General features: G+C 40.8%; 1 protein-coding gene across 2 annotated transcripts; it reads right to left on the reverse strand.

Moving 5' to 3' along the window:
- Positions 1–1,384: 1,384 nt before the first annotated feature.
- gpr146 (G protein-coupled receptor 146) lies at positions 1,385–12,926 on the reverse strand. Of its 2 annotated transcripts, none has more exons than XM_005726000.1 (2): positions 12,583–12,926; positions 1,385–5,295 (listed from the first exon to the last, which is right to left on the reverse strand). In XM_005726000.1, exon 2 carries the CDS (start codon positions 5,252–5,254, stop codon positions 4,253–4,255), a length of 1,002 nt encoding a protein of 333 aa, XP_005726057.1. In that variant the 5' UTR covers positions 5,255–5,295; positions 12,583–12,926; the 3' UTR covers positions 1,385–4,252. The 2 variants fall into 2 exon arrangements, with proteins under 2 accessions (XP_005726057.1, XP_005726058.1); XM_005726001.1 differs by lacking the exon at positions 12,583–12,926 and adding an exon at positions 12,152–12,414.
- Between the last annotated feature and the right edge of the window lie 6,083 nt (positions 12,927–19,009).

Here is a 19,009-nt window from a genome sequence, read left to right on the forward strand (position 1 = left end):
CTCAGGTATTATTAATCCACACACTGTTGTGCAATACAGTGTAACTGCTTCCTAACTGTAATATGAACATCATAACCGATTACTTCAGCCTGTTCAGATTTAACTGAAAAGTTGGCTGTTTACAGTGTGATCCTGCTAACTCACACACTTCTAGCTCTTACTTGCAGACATTGGCGCAGCTCTAGTGTGTAGGGCATTGTTATTAGATGCCCACACAACATTGTTTTGTGACAGAGAATAGCAGCAGCCTCGGACTGTCAGACCCACAGAATGTTGGGAATGCTGCTATTTTCCCCAGCCTGTGTGTCCTGGTTAAAGGGTCCCTCCACAAAAGATGTGGTGTTAGCCATGTGGTAAGCAGGAAGGGGAGCTGTGGCATTGTTCACAATCGCTTTCACTGCAGCTTAGAAATACAGGACAACCTACACAACTTTCACAGTCCCCTCCCAGATCTGATAAAGGTCTGTGGGATTAAGTTGCAGACATGCACTCAGTCTTCCTTAAAAAAAGAAAACAAAAACCAATCCTTTTCACTCTATGCAGCCTTCATCATTAAAACGTGTAGTTTTTAAGCATTCTACTCTACACTCACCAGCCGCTTCATCTGGATACACATGTTCAACTGTTACTGCAAGTATTAACCAATAATCAGCCAATCATATGACAGCAACTCAGTGCATTAAGGTATGTGGAAGTGGTGAAAACAACCTGCTGAAGTCCACACTGAGCATCCGAATGGAGACGAATGATTTACTGGGATTTTCCAGTAAAAACATCTCTCGGGTTTATAGAAACTGGTCTGGAAAAAAAAACAAGCTATCCAGACAGGAAGGCAAAAAAAAAAAAAAGAATCTGAATGCACAACATGTTGTCCCACATAATGGGCTACAGGGGAAGACCATCCCAGGTGTCAGTCTGGTCAGCTATAAAAGTGCACTGAGGCTTTTACACAGGCTCACGAAAATAAGACGAGCCTCTATCTTTGCTGTAACATTAAGATGGTAGTTTAAAAATGTGACATAAACAACATGAAAACATCTCGTTGAATCTTTACTGTCAAGAATGAAGGCAGATTGTGGTGGTACAAGCAAAGTGTAATTAATAAAGTGGCCAGTGAGTATATAAATGCCTACATCAGAGCTGATTCACTCATCCCATCATCTAATCAGGGGTACTACTGAGATTAGTGTCACTAATGAACAGCTCACATGCATATGCACCACCAGTCCACCAATAACCAACATCTCAAGATGACTTTAACTTAGCCAACATCCACGTAAGCTCAGATCTATGGATTCAAAACACAAACATGTACACTATTTAAAAATAATACAAACATCTGACAAACAGAAACATTGTTCACATGACCACACGAATGGTAAGATTTCACTGAGACAGGAAGGAGCGGTTATATCCATTTTAGTTTATTGTTTAATCAGTCTTTGACTCAGCTGACAGTAGAGTACTTACAGAATCTAAATATATCTCTCAGAAAATAATACTGTATTTTTTCAAAGAGCACGGTGTCCTCCTGCAAGATTTTTACATACAATATATACAAATCATTTTGTACTATACATATACACTTGTATACACAGTCACAAAAGCATAACATCTGAATGTGGATTCATCTGGATGTTTGAGGTTTGGTTGTTCAAATAACTAAAATGTATCTGTACTCGTTCAACATACAAGAACTCTTAGGGCTGTTTCTTTGCGCCGATGCGAGGTTCTGGCCGCCTCTGAAATAATAAACCATTCTCAGACACGAGCGGCCATCTGAGTTAGGTGTGATTTGAGCTTTGATCTAGTTGTGAACATCACGCAGTCACTCCATGTAGTGACCGCTGATCATTAATTCTGCCAAGGGATTGGGGTTGGATAGTTAAAAAACATTTTTTAAAAAACAGACTAATGGATGAAATTGCAGCAGTGGTTAAAGAAAACTGATCAGGCAAAGTTAGGCAGCACATGCACACATCATCTTCAAGCAATTCAGAAAAACTCGATGGTATTTTGAAGCAAAACAGTGCAGTTATTTAGCTACTGGAATCTCTACATGATTGTCATTCTCTTAGTGTCGTTTGGTGCAGCTTCAGGACTTATGCTAAAAAAGATTAATTATGAGCACCCTCTGTTTGGATATCTTTTCATAACACTTACATGCAGTTGGTAGTGTATCACATGAACTGCATAAGATCAATTTAAGTTTTTCGGAGGAATGAACTTATAATTACAAAACGTAGCAATTTCTATGCTACATTTAACAAAATAAAAGGACTTTTAGAAATTCAGTCCAGTGTTTGCTCTTCATTCCTAAATGCTCAGTTCACATTAGGACACTGAACTGAGAGCAAATAATGATTAACTGTGCCAAAAACCATCCATTCAAGGATTTTGTGGGGCAGCACATGATGCATTTTAGGTGAATACTATTTCCCAGTGACCGAATCCATATGCATGTAACGAGGGCAGCGCATGAAATGCTTGGAAAAATAGAGAGAGTGTGTATGTGACTTTGTTATAATCTTGACAGAAAAAAAGGGCCAAACCTGTTAGTACATCTGGCATTCCTTCACATTTTACAGCAAAAGCGCACTCGCCCAAATACTTCAAACATTTCAGCTCAGCTTTGGGTCATTAACAGAGTTAATGTGTGCTTGAAGGTGTAAATTAAAACTGAATACAAACATACGATTCATATCAGAGCGCGCCCGTCTCCATTTAACTTCGAGTGGACGCCCCACCTTGCTGGTGTATCATTTCACAGGCTGATTAACAAACTGGCCTTTTAATTCAATATGCAAACTAATGCAGTGAAGCAGCAGACCGAATGCTAGAACGTGTTTTTAGTACTGATAGCTGGGATTTGTCGCCATCAGATTGTTCTGTTCACTGTTTACCATGGCAGGCAAGGAAGCAAAGCAGCTTTGATAATAATGTGCATGTGAGCAGCATTAAAGTTCAAACTCTTCTGTATTGTACACACTGCTTCTAGGTGCTTATCAAGTGGGCTTTTCATATGTTTAAGAAGGTTTTTGATACTGTTAGTGTGCAAAAACTTCACAACTATGAGTCTTGTGGCCTGTGCATGACAACCTCTCAGGGCTCTCTCTGTGACCCTGTGTGGGGGTTCACTGACCCTAAGTGAGGCTCTGGGTGGATAATTCCTGCAGAAATAGATCAAAAGTTAACAGAACACTGGCTGTCAGCTCAGCTTAATGAGTGGATTTCAAACTGTTTGTGGTTATCAGGTACGGTTATAATCAGCAGAGATCACACGAGGTATACTGGTTATGTCTGAACCCTGAATACAAGCTTTACGTGAGTGTTCCATTTAGTTCTGTGTGATTTCAAAGTGGTGTAGATGTGTGTGTGTGTGTGTGTCTGTATATATATAGTGGAGCTTGACAGACGTAAAAATAATCTCTTTGTATGTTTGAGTGGATCAAAACTTCAGAATACAATCTTTGAAATTAAAATGGGAACATATCTTAATATCAGTATTTAGTTCTAGCCACAGGGTAGTATTGGTGTCCAAGACAAACTTAATATTGTACTCCAGCTTCAACATGTGAAGATTATTTAATCTGATAATCAAAACAAATTAAAGCAGAAGGAAAACTGAGTTCAAATAAAAAAAAGAAGTGGCCGAGGCTTATAGTTTGAGGGCGGTAAACAGTGATTTCCACTGGCACGCACACCGTTCATTAGTGGTGGTTGCTTATGGGTATACCAGCCACCATCATTGCAGGGGTGGAGAGGGTTCTGTTAAAAAACTAAGTAACTTGGCTGCATTTGATAATTAAACTTTTATAGCTTATTGGATCTGCTTGTGTGTTAGAGGTGAAATGTAGGCACAAAAACCACACCCACTCCCAAAGGAGGACGCGGAAAAACGGGATTTTTTTGTTGTGAAACTCTGTCCTCGGTAGTTATTGGATGATTGTTCCCAATTTACTACTCTTAAACTAGAAGCCTGAGTTTCTTGGTGGAGAAATGTATTAAAAATAAACAAACAAACAAAAAAAACCAGCACTTAGTGGTTTTTGTTTGCATTGTCCCCTCATTGCAGACCTAGATAGAACAGATTAAAATCCGGGAAGGTGACAGGAAATTCCAGAGTTAGCTACGTCTCTCTCAAAACAGTCCGGGGTTGTGAGAGATCCCCGTCAGATACTCGCGCTATAGAGGGGAGATAAGTGCTGGCTAGGCCGAGAAGTGGAAAATGCAAGCAAGGGGGCGGGGGATCTCACGTCACCACTTGCTGCACTGTTGAGCGTTCACGAGGGCAGGACTGGTCTCTGCAATGCAGCCTCCTGAGCAGCCGCTGGAGCTTGTTGGAGAAGTTTTTGTTCATCTGCCTGTACATAAGAGGCATTGCAAAGCTGCTGGAGAACGCCAACAGTTTAGATACGCATCTCAAGAAATAATAGATAGGTAAGTAACGTGCACTGCTAATGTATCCTGGTGCAACAACTACAGTATGTACTAAAAGAGTCATGTAGTACGGAGTCCACAGTACGAACTGCACACAGACTGAAGCTAGCAGCAACCTGTGTATGGAAGGGTCCAAGCGAGCAGAGTCCTGATCCAATGGTGTAGATTCCTTCCTGATGCGCAGAATGAGCACAAAAGCATAAAGCACAGCCAGGGCGGGCACCACGTAGCCGATGAACATCATGATCGAGTCCGCTGCCTCCTTGTTCTGCATTTTGGAGCATTCGACCATCTTGGTGGAGATGTGGTTGCACACATAGAAGAGCAGCGAGGAGAAGCTCGTGAGCACTGCGCCGCCCCAGATAAACCCGCACACGTGTTTGGTGTTATACACACTCGACATGTACGTGCGAGGCAGCGCGCGCTCTATGTAGTAGTCCAGACTGAGCAGCGTGGTGGAATACATGATAACCAGAGATGAGATGTTGAAGAGGATGAGTAGGGTGATGTAAACCTCATTGTTATACTCCCACACATGCCAGCGGGTGAAGGTGGAGCTCAGCAGCTCCACGGGCGCCACCAGGTTGAGCACGAGACCCGCAATGGCCATGTTGACAAAATAGACATCAGGCATGGTCATGGACACCTTGTTTGAGAGGTTGACCACGACCAGCAGCACATTGTAGCACAGGCCCAGTGGGAAACACACCAGGAGGTAGATGAGGGAGAGGATTGACAGGATGAGGCCAAAGTCCCGGCAGAGCCGGAAGTCCACGCTGGTGTCCGTCTCATTGTAAACCATGCAGATCCACATCGCTGGGCTCTGACACGGATCAAGCACTCTCAACAGGTCGACTGTGGACAGAGTCAAGGAGAAAAGAATTAGTCATTAATGAGATATGTGTATGATAAAGGTAAAAATAACATAGAATTCCTGGTAGATTCATTAAACTCTTAAGCTTTGCTATAAGGTTTAGTTTACCATTCTTCTCAAAAACCATAAAGTTCACAACATCCTAAAGTTTGTGTGGCTTTTGTTTTCTTTTTGTTTGTTTAACATATATGAATTTCCCTCATCACGTGCTTCCAATGTCAGAAGCTGGAGGTAATGCACCTACACGCCTTTTGCCAACTGCCACTGTACAAACAGGACAAACGCGCAAAGTCTGAGGTTAATAACCGTTAAAGAGTAATGTTTGGAATTCCTTTGAATAATAAATCCAAACACGGTGCAGTGCAAATTAGAACAGATAAAGATAAAGCGTGCCATAAATGTACCACAACTATGCAGAGTCATCAGAGAGCGGTTTAGGACTGAATGCGAGCTTCGAATAACAATCGAACAGTTACCAGAGAAAGCTGAATAGCACGTTTGCTATTTGAACTCTCCATCATTTTCAGACAGAGCAAATCATTAAGTGGCTTCTTGCGCCCTTTGAATCAGGGCATTGAAATCCTGAAAAAAGACGACTCTAGTGACACACAGGGAACAGTGAAGGACCTCTGAAATGCTAATGATGGTGGCCACCAATGAGGGCATAAGTGGTGAGCCAATTAACAGCTTAAACAGGAAACATATTAGCCAATCCTGTTGGAGTAGAAGGGTTACAGTAGAAGAAGAACAGTAACTCCTTCTCACTCGTGATGCATACAGCTTTCAAGAGGAAGAAGCTTTTAAAACCTTTTCTTCCTGGGATGTGACTGTTGATTATAAACATTTAATTTTTAAATGTAAAAGAAAGACTTTCTTTTAGAGGGGCTTTGATGACGACCATCGTGACAAAGATGTTTCATTATAGGATAAAAACAGTCACTGTATTTTGTCTTGCAAAGGGATTTCCCTCTTAAGGGGCACAGACATAGGAAGAGCCTAGCAGTGACCATAACATGTCAATGAATTCAGCAACTTGTGGTGTGGGGAAAAATAACCACTGGTGACACAAAGGGGGCGAATATTGAGGTAAATGTACCTCACCTTTAGGTGAGAGACTGAAGCAACAATCCGTGGAAGTAAAGGATACAGCTGTTGACATATGACTAAATACATTAGTGGATTACCTAGGCAACCGTCAGAGGTAAATCCCTTTATATGCGGACTGGGCTTTAGGGAACAAGTGCACCTAAACAATGTGCACAACGAAATACGCTCAACAGCTTAAGGGAGCCACTGAGTTCAGGCTTTTCCTTTAATTTGTCATCTATGCGTGTACAGCAGTATATCTGACTGTAAAACATTTTAAAACGTATTTTTAACATCACCCAAAACTATTTTTATTTTATGTCATATTTATGGCTTTTATGAAAAGGTCTCTGAGTTTATCCTGCTTGATATTATTAAAATGATTCGTTTTTTAAGCAAGGCCGCGACACAAAAACACGTCCACCACGTCTCGCCTATTATGCCACGGGTAACACTGTTAATTTCACTTCACTGCATCTGACTGACTGAATACAAACGCCTCACAATATGTTTGATTTGCTAGCTCAGCCTCAAAAACCCACCATTTCTCCTCACTGGCCAGAGCAAATGAGGCCTTTGTTCTGGTGGAAGAATACAAAACTGCATTTGTTTGACACCTTGGCGTCTCTCCCTCGCTCTGCCTCGGCCTCCTCGTTCTCCCTCCTACAGTTGCATGCAAGAGCGCTGCTGACTGTGCAGAGCTGCCCTTATATTTTTCATTCACACGCAGCGTGATAAAGAAGAACATTTCACAGACAGCTTTGGTGCCCAGTCAAAAGCATTTATCTTCCGTTCAAAGTTACTGCCAAGCTGCCTGGGGGCTGGGCAGGCGGCGATGGGTAGATTTATAAAGAGTGAAATGTGAAGCAGGCTTTGGTGAAGGGTCAGCGAAGGACGAGGTGTAGGTTGGAGTTCAGGACAAGGTCAAAAAACAAAGGAAAGACGTCAGGAACATTTAGGAGTGAAGCTGATGGGGCTGGATGATTTAGATGTTTCCTTACATAATTAACTGGGGTCATTCTTAGGAAGATTATTATTATAAGCTAAAGTAAATAACTCAGGTCCCACAATATTTCCTTTCCTCAGAACTAAATTGACAGATATGTTTCCACATGCAAAACTGCTTTTGGGAAGGGACGATAACATTTTTACATGGAAACAGTACGCCCGCTAATCTGTGCAGAATTTTCTGGAAATTTTCTCCCCGAGAACACCCTGAAACAAAGTGTAGGAAGGCAGTTTTGTTTTCAGGGAATGAGTAACGATGCCAGTAAAGGAGAAACATTCTTCTGTGTGCTTACGTAACACCACTACAGAGAGGCTGTTTTGGCCTTAAGCCTCTCACACACACACAGATACACTCAGTCTCTCCTCTGTGCTGCTCCAATTGGCTGCAACGGGGCTGTAGTGGGGGCTGGAGCACAGAGACGGACAAGAAGTGGATCGGGAGGAGGGCAATCTTCACCGAGTTGGGAGCACTGGTCAGCCCACTTGTAAACACTGCTCTCAAACACCGGCAGCTTGGTGACTCATTGACGAAAGCAGACCTTGAAAAAAAAGCACACTATAACCAGTGCTCCTCTTTTCATCGATTCGTGCTAAACCCCCCTCACCACCACCACCACCACCACAATGCTTCCATATACTAAGAAGTACAGTAAGCTTATTCACCCTTTACTTCCTCCCACAACCTTTCATCACTTACAGAGAAAATGACTTGAGGGGAAGTTCGTGATTATTAAAGAGGACTCACTGCAATGTGGCTGGCAGTCCTCATTAATTAGCACCTGCCGTATACGGACATTTCTAACTCCCTGTCATTAACACATTGGCTCACTCTACAGCTTCTGATAGCTGCAGAAGTTGTTAAAAAAAGAGGGCAACTGTTTTCTCTCGTATGTATGACTCGAACATTTGCACTTTGTGTAGGTTTCTAATTTATTTCTATCTAATTATCTTATTAAAAAAAGTCTATTATGCTTGAGAACGTGAATCCCAAGTTAAGAAAACAGGTTAAAAGTGTAATTCTGTAACACTGCTGGTGAGTTTTCTTTCCATTTCCCTTAAAACCATCTGTGGGATGCCAAAAACCCTCAGGAAAATCCCTGATACGCATCTCAGTTTATTCCCCTGACACTCTTCCCATCCAAAGGAGTGCTCATCGGGCCAAAAACAGATCTTAGTTTGCTTTTCAGGAACAAATTTAGTGACCTTCTGGACAGTACTCCCCCCATGAGGACAAAGTTGTGCTTTCCTGTTGCGGGCACATTGATGGTGGGAATCACAAAGTCACTCAGGATGCAGTGATGCTCAACAACTCCAGAAGAAAAAGCCCCATTAATAATCTCCATAGGGAATCGGAGCCGTATTGTTGTAACCCTCCAAAGCAGAGTTAATAGGAGCTGTCTGCTGTTGTTGTGGAAATCCACTTACAGAATCTGTAATCTGTAATTTGACTAAAATATCGATATCTGACAGCGGCATATCAATAATTGCATTGCGAGAGGAAGCAATGCTGGCGTATTGATATTTTTCTCCACTTAAAGGTCGCATTTTCTCTCTGCTTCTATTCTTTTTGAACAGTAGGAAAAAGGCTGTACGTCATGCGAGAGGAAAAATAACGGGAGCGTTCATGCTTGCTGTCATCGCCTTCGTGAATGACAACAGTAACAGTAACAGCCTTTTTGCCATTGTGGTGCGATTGGCGTGACCATGTTGGAGACACGATTTCACGATCGTGTTGGTCTTAACCGCCATTTCTGTGATATATCAGTACACAAAGTCACAGATGATATACACAGAGAGACGCTGCAACAGTTTGGAAAAAAATTAGACTTTCTGGAGAAAACTCCTTTGCTTCCTGTTTTGACTTTTTCCAGCATTGATGCTGAGGTTTGTTTGTTTTTTCTGAGCTCTGACACGACGACTGCACACCTCAAATGCCGGTGTCAAATAGTTGTGAGGCTGTGGAGACTTGTGGAGTGCACAAAAACCAATGCTCTGACCATAAACAAAGCTTTAGAGGGATCACACTGAAAATGCATAGTAAAACAACCATTGCCGATTTTCTCAGACAATATTATGCATTAAAAAATATGACCAAAAGACATGCATTGTCTTAATTACCAATCCAATCTTACAAACAACCAATGCAGTGCAGAGTATATCAGAGTTGCATTATTAATATTATTTTTGCAAAGATGAATCTTTAAATGACCTGCTATGTAAAATTGGAAAAGCCCACATTCTAATGAATGTTTTCGTATAATCCTTGTGGACTGCTCGCTGTTTACCAAAAGCATTCATTCACTCTAGGCAACAACCACTCATGTCGTGAAAGTCAGTGCACTTTAGCTCTGCCAGCAGCCCACGATAATGAAATCACTAGTTTTCTACTCAACTGAGGGAAAAACAAGCGGGGTGTAAGAAAACGTCCACCCCTGACTCGGAGGCAGAACAGCTTCATGCTGCATGATCCACGTCTGTTTTGATTCAGTGTAATGAGGGCCATTTCATTTTCTAGCCCATTTTGGAGCCTGTCAAGGCTACAGCTGGAGGTGACGTTGTTGGGGTTGAGTGAAGGTCAGAGAGAGACACTACACCCAGCTGTTATTACGGCACGAGCGCTGTCAGAGCAGTTGTGGTCAGGGCTAAGCTCATGCAGTCATTGAAGTATGCATATTATCTTTTATTAATTTCCAAGGAGAATGGTAACTTGTCACTTTATTTTCCTTTCATACGGTTGTTGAATAAAGTCTTTCAAGGACCGTTCCTTAGAGAACATGCCCATCACGGTTCCCTTCTTTTATGCTACATTAATTATGAGCTGTGCTAACAGGAGATATAACTATTCATTCATTTACATCTACTGCTACAAGCATGCAAACCAGGAGAGAGCTCTATAGCCTAAGCTGAAAACTCTTGAACGTGACTTTGACTGCAGTTGTACACTTGGTTAAACCTTGTCTGAACTTTTTGCACTACGCCATGTGAAAAGTGGTTAAGTTTATTATCCCCAGAAGGGGCAGCCCTGCTTCGGCATGCTTCGGCCCCACCAAACACGATCGTGTAACAGTGACGCCCACGTGCTTGACGTCTCAGCGTTCTGAAGCCAGATATCACCGCCTGATGGGAGCAGTGTGACATACTGGGCGCACACCCCTCATATATCCTTACTGGAATTTACAGGCCCTTCTCAGAAAGCTGCGAGTGATGTCACATGATTCTGTAGCCATGTCTACAGCAACACAGCAGCAGCAGAATGTACTACAGCCAGAAAATAAGATTACGCCACTCGTTTTTGCACGTTTTTGTGCAAGGGTGTTTCCGGGGCTTTTTCAAACGGCTGTCCACGGGACGGAAATCATGATATTTGATTAGAAATAAACAGTGTAGAAAATTGGCTTTGAATATATTGGACACTGAAGATTGTTTTTGCATGGACTATTTGTTTTCCAATATTTAGACTGTTAAAAATATATAAAGAAATATGCTTCAAGTATCTAAAATTAAAGCAAGCGTTATTCTTATCATCATATATAGGATAATATTGAATCATAACTACTGATTTATTAATGTGGACATTGGTTTATTGTTATGTATGTATTGTATAACTACAGCATTGATATAAAATGGTACATTAAGTACAATCTTTATATTCAAAATAACCCACACTCTGAGGGGTGGCCATCACCCCAGTAGACTCGCCTCAGATACTGTTGCTATGCAGCAACATCAGACGTGACAGGTGACACAATACAGCACATGCGTTTCTTTAATAACCCTCAAATCTACAAAGTAACTCATTGCATTCCAATTCAAGCCCTGGGGAAAGGTTCTATGCACAAATTGTACAAATTGTTATCAGTTTTTGTACAGTGGAGGCAAAATAGCTTGAGTCTGAAAGCTTTTAAACGGCACATTTTCCTGCAAACGATAGAGATCTGCTTCCTTGATTAATGAGCGCATCACTAATGCTTTAATGGATTATCTACTTCAAAAGGGGTGTCAAACATCATCTGATTATCTTTGAGGAAACAGTAGTTCCTCTTATTGAGTTCTAGTGTAACAGAGTCTGGTCAAACATAGGTCGGTCTGAGTCTCAGCAGACTTCCCGGCTTCTTTTCCGGCAACTTGCTGAACTGTCAGCGGCTTCAACAAAGTGAAGAGTTCAATGGTCAGCACAAAGCAGGCTTACTGTCATTAAGCCACAGCCACACACGCCCAGTTGCCCTCCGGTCACATGGATGAAGTTGATGACAACAAGTGCAAAGACCGAGTCTTAAGAAGCATTTCATTTGGGTGATAAGCACCACTGACTAGTGGCTAGAGCTACTTCGCAATGAAGTGGCACCCATTTCAAAATGAATGATAAAATATAGTAATTACCAGTAATAACCTTCCTGCATCTGCTAAAAGCAATGATGAAGTAAAAAAAGGACTGAAGTAGGTAGGTAAAGCAAAGACACACGATCTGTCAAAACAAACCCAAAGTTGGGTGTAAAACCTCATTAAAATTAAGATTAAGACTATTTTTTGTGTGTATCTTAATGGTTTAGCACTACAAGACTGTATATGTGTAGGCATGGATATAAGGGAGCGCATTCAGACCTAGGTAACAAAGCTGTGCTCATGTTGCAGCTTGTCATAACATACATATTCCTCACAGTTAACAGAGCCACTAGTTTTAGCTCCCAACAGAAGGTATCAACAACAGATTGGAAATGATTATTCATATAAAGAGCAGATTACCTGAGAGGCCTTTTGATCAAAATGATACAACTTTTTTTCTCCCCTGCACCTCAGAAAGCTGATCCCGTGAGAAACCTCCTCGTCAGGTGTTGTTTTCCAAATACAAGCCCGTCGCTAAAATTGTGGAACTTCTGAAGCTGAACAAAGCTAAGAAAACACCAGCTAATGGAGTTGGAGGGGGGGGTTATTTATTTTTCTTCACGCCGTGTCATTACACTTGACCAGGCAGATGAAAGCGAGGATAGCTGTCACGACTTTACCATTATTTATTCCACCCCCTTTCTTTGTTGGCACAACTGCGACTACTCACTCTCGCATCTAGTCATCCCCAGCGGTGCAAATTCACTTCTTCCCACTTTCAGGTGAAAGCCAGAGACCGATACCTTTCGTATTTGTCGAGATGAAACAATGGAAACGAGAAGAGAACTCACCACAAACGTATAGGCTTGGATCGGTGACAACCCTAGGGAGGCATTGGGTTTTGATGTAGCATTTCCACTGGCATTTCTCAGTCGTTTCATTTGGGTATGGAAAAAAAAAGACTTGCGCTCGTGAAAAGTAAAACAGCGGGAAGGGAAAAAACACGTTTTAGTGGATTTCAGTTGTTTCGCTTCGCATCTATCAACTTTTCGGACGAGGCTGGATCTGAAAGGGGGCCGACCGTTACAGGCATTACTACTGCTGGAGTGCTGCTGAGCTCTACAGTGTGTACACACGTGACCCTCCCCCACCGTCTCCTCACTCCGCTCCCCGCTGCTGCTGCTGCCGCTCCATGGTCGCGAGGCCCGAGTGGCCGTTCTGTGCTCTGATTGGATGGAGGACAGGGAGGTGGGGCGCGAGGGACACCCCCCCCCACACACACGAACACACACACACAAACTCGTGTTTTCATCACTTTAGAGGACATTACTTTGATTTATGTTTGTTTCCTGGAGTCCTGTCTTAACGTTCAACTTAATCCAAACCTTATCCAAACCTCAAGCTAAGCCTTCATACTAAAACCAGTTACGAACGTTTGGTGGACTTAATTTTGTATACCCCCCAAAAAGGAGTCCAATGAATCTCCAGGACATCATGGTGCAAAATATACACAGTAATTCATCAGAAGAATGGCATAATACACAGCCTGATTTGTTATGGACTTCTCTGTGAATGGCGAAATCTCAAAACATTCATCATGAATCAACAGAACATTTTTGTAGCAGTCTGTCCCCCAATTTCGTTTTGCTTAACTCCAACCAGAAACTTAACCCTTTTATGCAATGCTTAATTTTAACCATCCAATCAACCTAATCCTACCTAAACCTATTCCCAACATAACTAGTTGTCCCTAACTTACCTAACCTCTACCTTAATTTACTTACCTGTTCAAAACAACATGAAAAAAAATATACAGGTAACCTAAAGTTTTGTCACAGGACAGACAAAGTGCTTTTATGATGATGCACACACAAAATAGGCATGCATTCCTCCTCCTCTACATTCCACACAGTTTGTAACAGGATCACTGGGCGGCATTATTTTTAGATTAGTTTTTGGGGTGAAAGACAAAAGAGCTACCAATGTTATGTTTTTCTGAGATGTAGTATCCTGTCTGAGCAAAGTATTTTTGAACTTTAAATGCATGGGTCTGTTACTTAAGCTGTATTTCACAGTTTGGTTTATTGTCTCACCACAATCTAAAACAATCCAGCTCATTGTTTTAAAAGATGCGTTTTTTTAAAGGCCAAAGGACCCCTAACCATAACCTAATTTAATGTTGGGTTCAGACAACCCAGTGATGGTAAGTCGATTGGTCTGGGATCAGTGTATAATCTGTCAAAGACATCAGGTTGTGAAAGAATAGGGCAAAAGCTGAGTTTGTATTGCTGAAACTCTGGGGTACAAAGAAAGTTTCCAAACCTCCTTTCCAACTTAATGTTGCAAGTTGCATGACTTGCTTTACTCTTAAACTCTTATTGTGATTCAAAAGCTTTGACATGCAACATTTTTAGGTGCTCTTGCTCAATTCATTTCAATCAGAACTGATCAGAAATTTGAATTTGGCTTTCAACCCATTACTGACCTTCATAACACCTGCAAAGTTCAAAGTAGCTTTGGTGTTTCTCCAGCTGATTAAACAGTAACTGTTGAGAGCAACACCAGAAACAATTGAAGTCTTGATAGAGGTGAAGACAGATGCCTGTATATACAATTTCTGCTGTGGCTTTGTATGATTCCTGAGAAAAAATATTGTGTTTTAATGCATTTTGACACATTTTTATAAACTAAAGAGAAAATTAAATGAGAAAGTAATGATAACGTTCCATTTCTGTTTTCTTTAATGAAGATGAAATGCAATGCTCCCGTCTCTCAGAAAGAAAGAAAACAAAGGTTACATTCATAACCCCAAACGTAGCGTACTGGTGGATTTCTACTTTCTTACACGCACGAGGAAGAAATTGGAATATAACAAAGCTTGTAATTAGCTTGAGTAAACATTACAATAAATGCAGTACAATAAAAATCGTTTGCATTGTCCTGCTGAATGGACTCTGAAAAAGCAGCGGGAGTTTGGTTAAGGAGCTTAAGCATTATAATGCAAATTGTTTACAGTTTAAAGCAGAAATCCGGATTATGAGACATGTCAGTAACATAAAAAGTAACACTATAGGATTATTGCAACTAATAGCTCATTTTGCCAAACATTACATTGTTACATGATAATGGGCCAAGTTAGAAACTCATTTATTTAAAAGCAATGGTGTTTCAAGAAGAAATATGCAATTATTGGGATATCATCATTTTATAGCTGAACTGGAGCTCAGTGATCTTAAGTATTTAAATTACCCTACAACAAAACCCTTTTTGCCCATACAGGAGTCATACATAGAGTGTGAATTTACTGCTTACCTGAGGGAAGGAGGAATACAGTAACAAAGTAAAACAGTATTCAAGGACATAAAACATATACTTCATTAATATCTAAGAGAAATAGAAGTACAGTGCCTGTGCTTTTTGTGCTTCGTCGTGTCTCAGTTAGTATTCCTGCCCTTTAAGAGTGCTGAACATTAGTCTCTTGTTCCACTTTCAAAGAAACAAAGTAGCTACATTGGCACAATTTCTGGTGGTTACTTACAGCCAGTCAAAGATACTGAGAACTGTGATGTTCAAGAACATTAAGTTTAATCAGATAAGTAGTCATAATACAGGAAACTGTATGCTACACTATTTCCTTTGTTATCATTGACTCTGTCAGCTAATAAGCACTGAAAACTAGCAAAAGTGTGTTGGTTTATTAGTCAGTGTTACAAAAGGCTTGGACCAAGCAGAAAAATGTCAACAATAGTACAACTATCTAGCAACATAAAGGCATCACGAAAAAGAGTCTAACCTTTACAAAACAGCAGCAGTTGTAGTTCCGTTTCACAACTAGATTGAAAGTGGCCACTCTGTAAATTAAGTATAACTTCAATCCCCAGAGTTCTTGTAAAGTGTTTATATTCCTTGTTCCTGCTTGTCTCAGTCTTTTATCATTGCTTTTCAGCTAATTGAGGTGCTGCAGTAGAACAGCACACACTCGCTGCACTTCTTGTGAAAGCATTGCCCTGGAGACAGAGATGTTGTTCCAGTGATTACACCGTTGACTGTGTTCCTTTGTCCGGTAAGACATTCAGAATTTGTCACATTGTCCTTGGAACACAAAGTGCTCATTCATGCAACCACCCCCTCTGCTTCTGAAAAAAAACTGATCAAATTCATGAACGATTGGTTTTCTTTACAATCAGTGAATTTCAGTATTACGTTAATCTCACAGCCCGCTGTCTCGCAGATTGACAGTCTGTTTTATATCATGAAATTGCATTCAATTGTATAAATCATAAAAACAAAGTCCTTAAGGGGTGTTTTTAAGGCCACTGAGGCGAACTTTAAGTAAGGAACAATTAAAAGCAGGGGCACGTTCAACCCCACAGGTATTCATTGAATCATATACTTAAATGACTGATCATTAAAAAACAAAAAAACAAACAAATCCCCCACATTTCCTTTAATACACTGAGATCTAGAAAACAGATACCTGCTACTAGGAAACCAGTTTTATTTATTTAACTACCACATGTCCATGCTACAGTATTGTTTGGCCTATTTGTGTGTTTCTTGATCACACTGGAAGGGGGAAATGTGTGGTAGGTGTTATTTATGTGCTAATATTAGGTCGCTTTAACATGTTGCTAGATGCTTGCTAGGCAGTTATAATGAAACTTTTATCACCATAAATGAGAAGCAACCAGGTATTTTAAAACTAGAATGCTTTTATAAGATGTGATGGGTGCAAAAAGGTCAAAATAATTTTAGCCTGTTGCTAGAATGTTGGCAGGCAATGTGATCGCATCATAATGCATCAATCAATATCAATTCAGCTTTTGTGGCTATAAATTTGATGTCACTGTTGCAAAATAAAAATGATCTGATGCATCTGTAACATTTTAACAAGTGTATAAATGTTTTTTTTTAAAAATGGGTCATTTTAGCCAGGTAAGGTTTGGTTGCTATGGTGTTAAGAGGAGTTTGCAGATAAAGAAACAAACAGAATGAGATTTTATGTATTATACTTACCATTTTGTCATGTAAACTTGGGTCTGGCTATCCAGGTTGGATGAACAATTCTGACAGCTTAGATATTTCAGGTTCACCTATGCTGCACATCTGTTGTAGCTAATCAAGACACAATCTCTTGTCAAAAATTTATTGATTATTGATTTATTGATACCCTGGTTGAATGTTCTCCGTCATCCATATCTGCATCACAACATAATTTCGCAAACTAATTTCTAAACTTTTGGGATTCCAGCAAACTACAATGAGAAACATTATCGACAAATGGCGAAAACATGGAACAGTGGAGAACCTTCCCAGGAGTGGCCGGCTGACCAAAATTACCCCAAACGTGCAGCGATGACTCATCCAAGAGGTCACAAAAAACCCCAGAACAACACCCAAAGAACTGCAGGCCTCCCTTGCCTCAGTTAAGGTCAGAGTTCATTATTCAACAATAAGAAGAAGAGAAGAATAAAAAGACTGTGAAAAAATGCCACCCATGGGAGAGTTCAAGGAGAAAACAATTGCTGACCAAAAAGTACACAAAGGCTTGTCTCACATTTGCCAAAAAAACAGCTTGATGATCCCCAAGACATAACATATTCTGGGAATTTATTCTGTGGAATGATGAGACTAAAGCGGAACCTTTTGGAAGGTTTGAGTCCTGTTACATGTGATGTGAAACAAACGCAGCATTTCAGGAAAGAAACATTGTACTAACAGTAAAATATGGTGGTAGTGTGATGGTCTGGGGCTGCTTTGCTACCTGGGGACCTGGAAGAAATGGAAATGGAACTGTGAATTCTGCTGTCTACCAAAACATCCTGAAGGAGAATGTCTAGCCATTTGTTCGTGACCATAAGTTGAAGTGCACTGGAGTTCTCCAGCAGGACAATTATCCAAACCAAAGCAGCAAGTCAACCTCTGAATGGCTTAAGAAAAACAAAACAAAGACTTTGGAGTGGCCTAGTCAAAGTCCTGATCTGAATCGGATTGAGATGCTGTGGCATGACCTTAAAAAGGCGGTTCATGCTCGAAAACTCTCCAGTGTGGCTAAATTACAACAGTTCTGCAAAGATGAGTAGGCCAAAATTCCTCCACAGTGCAGCAAAAGACTCATTGCCAGTTATCGCAAACACTTGATTTCACTTGTTGCTGCTAAGAGTGGCCTAACCGGTTATTAGGTTTAGGGGGCAATCCCTTTTTCACACAGGAAATAGGTTTGGATTTTTCCCCCCTAATAACAAACACCTGCATTTTGTGTTTACTTATGTTATCTTTGTCTAGTATTTCAATTTGTTTGATGATCTGAAACATTTAAATGTGACAAACATACGACCAAATAGGAAATCAGGAAGAGGCAGACACTTTTACATACCACTGTTACTCTAAGCAAGAATTTAAACCTTGAATTTATACCTCATATTTCCCGTGTTTAAATCAGTTAAAGATCAGAGGTATAGTCTAACACCTTTTCATTTTTAGATTAATGGGCGTCATCGGAATAAAGTGAATTCTTTTAAAGTCTTAATGGCAGGTTTAAACAAGGAAAACGTGCTGACGTGTATTTGTTTGCGTGGCAGTGCATGTGATGCTGGCATTTACTCCAGCAGGGAGAAAGTGAGTGTTAGGGGCAGAGTGTGTCGTGAGTCTGAGGACTAAACACAGTTTATCCCTAATCACGCTAAAAAAAAAATCTGTTCTTCTTGGAAGCCTCAATCCACTGTAAGGTTCTGGACTGAATTTACTTTCCCCTAAATATGTTAGGCTGCATGGCGACATAGGGGTTGTTTACAAATGCTCATCTACACTCAGTTTCATTCAGCCCTGGATGCATCTGTTTGCACAGTCACTTTGGCACCAGATGGTCTCAGACACGTAATGTGAGTCTAATGATAATGAAAAAACACAGTGTCTGTGGACACTGTGTTTGTATGAAGCATTTCAGCAGATTTTAGTCTTACTTTGTGTCCTTTTACACAGAACAATTGCCTAAATAATCAATGATTAGGTTGCTCAAAGAAATTTGAGATATTTCACAGGAGCAGACACAGCTAAATACTTATTTGACTTACAAAAATATTTATGTGAGAAACTGCCTCCTCACAAACACATTGAGGCAAACTGCATAGCACTATGTTGTGCACACTCCTTTTAAGCTCAGAGGCCTGGGAGTGCACATTAAGCTCATTAAGTCTGTGGCGGAGATTATGGTTTACTGCAGACCAGGCAGTGCTGTCCAGCGGCTTGGACATCTCCTCATTTTTAAAGGCCAGGGGA

Source organism: Pundamilia nyererei, unplaced genomic scaffold, assembly GCF_000239375.1.
Source record: "Pundamilia nyererei isolate P.nyererei 1_Seehausen unplaced genomic scaffold, PunNye1.0 scaffold00018, whole genome shotgun sequence".
Classification (NCBI taxonomy): Eukaryota; Metazoa; Chordata; class Actinopteri; order Cichliformes; family Cichlidae; genus Pundamilia; species Pundamilia nyererei.

Coding starts and splice junctions, on each gene's coding strand:
- gpr146 (XM_005726000.1), bottom strand. CDS start 5,254: ATGTGGATCTGCATGGTTTACAATGAGACGGACACCAGCGTGGACTTC.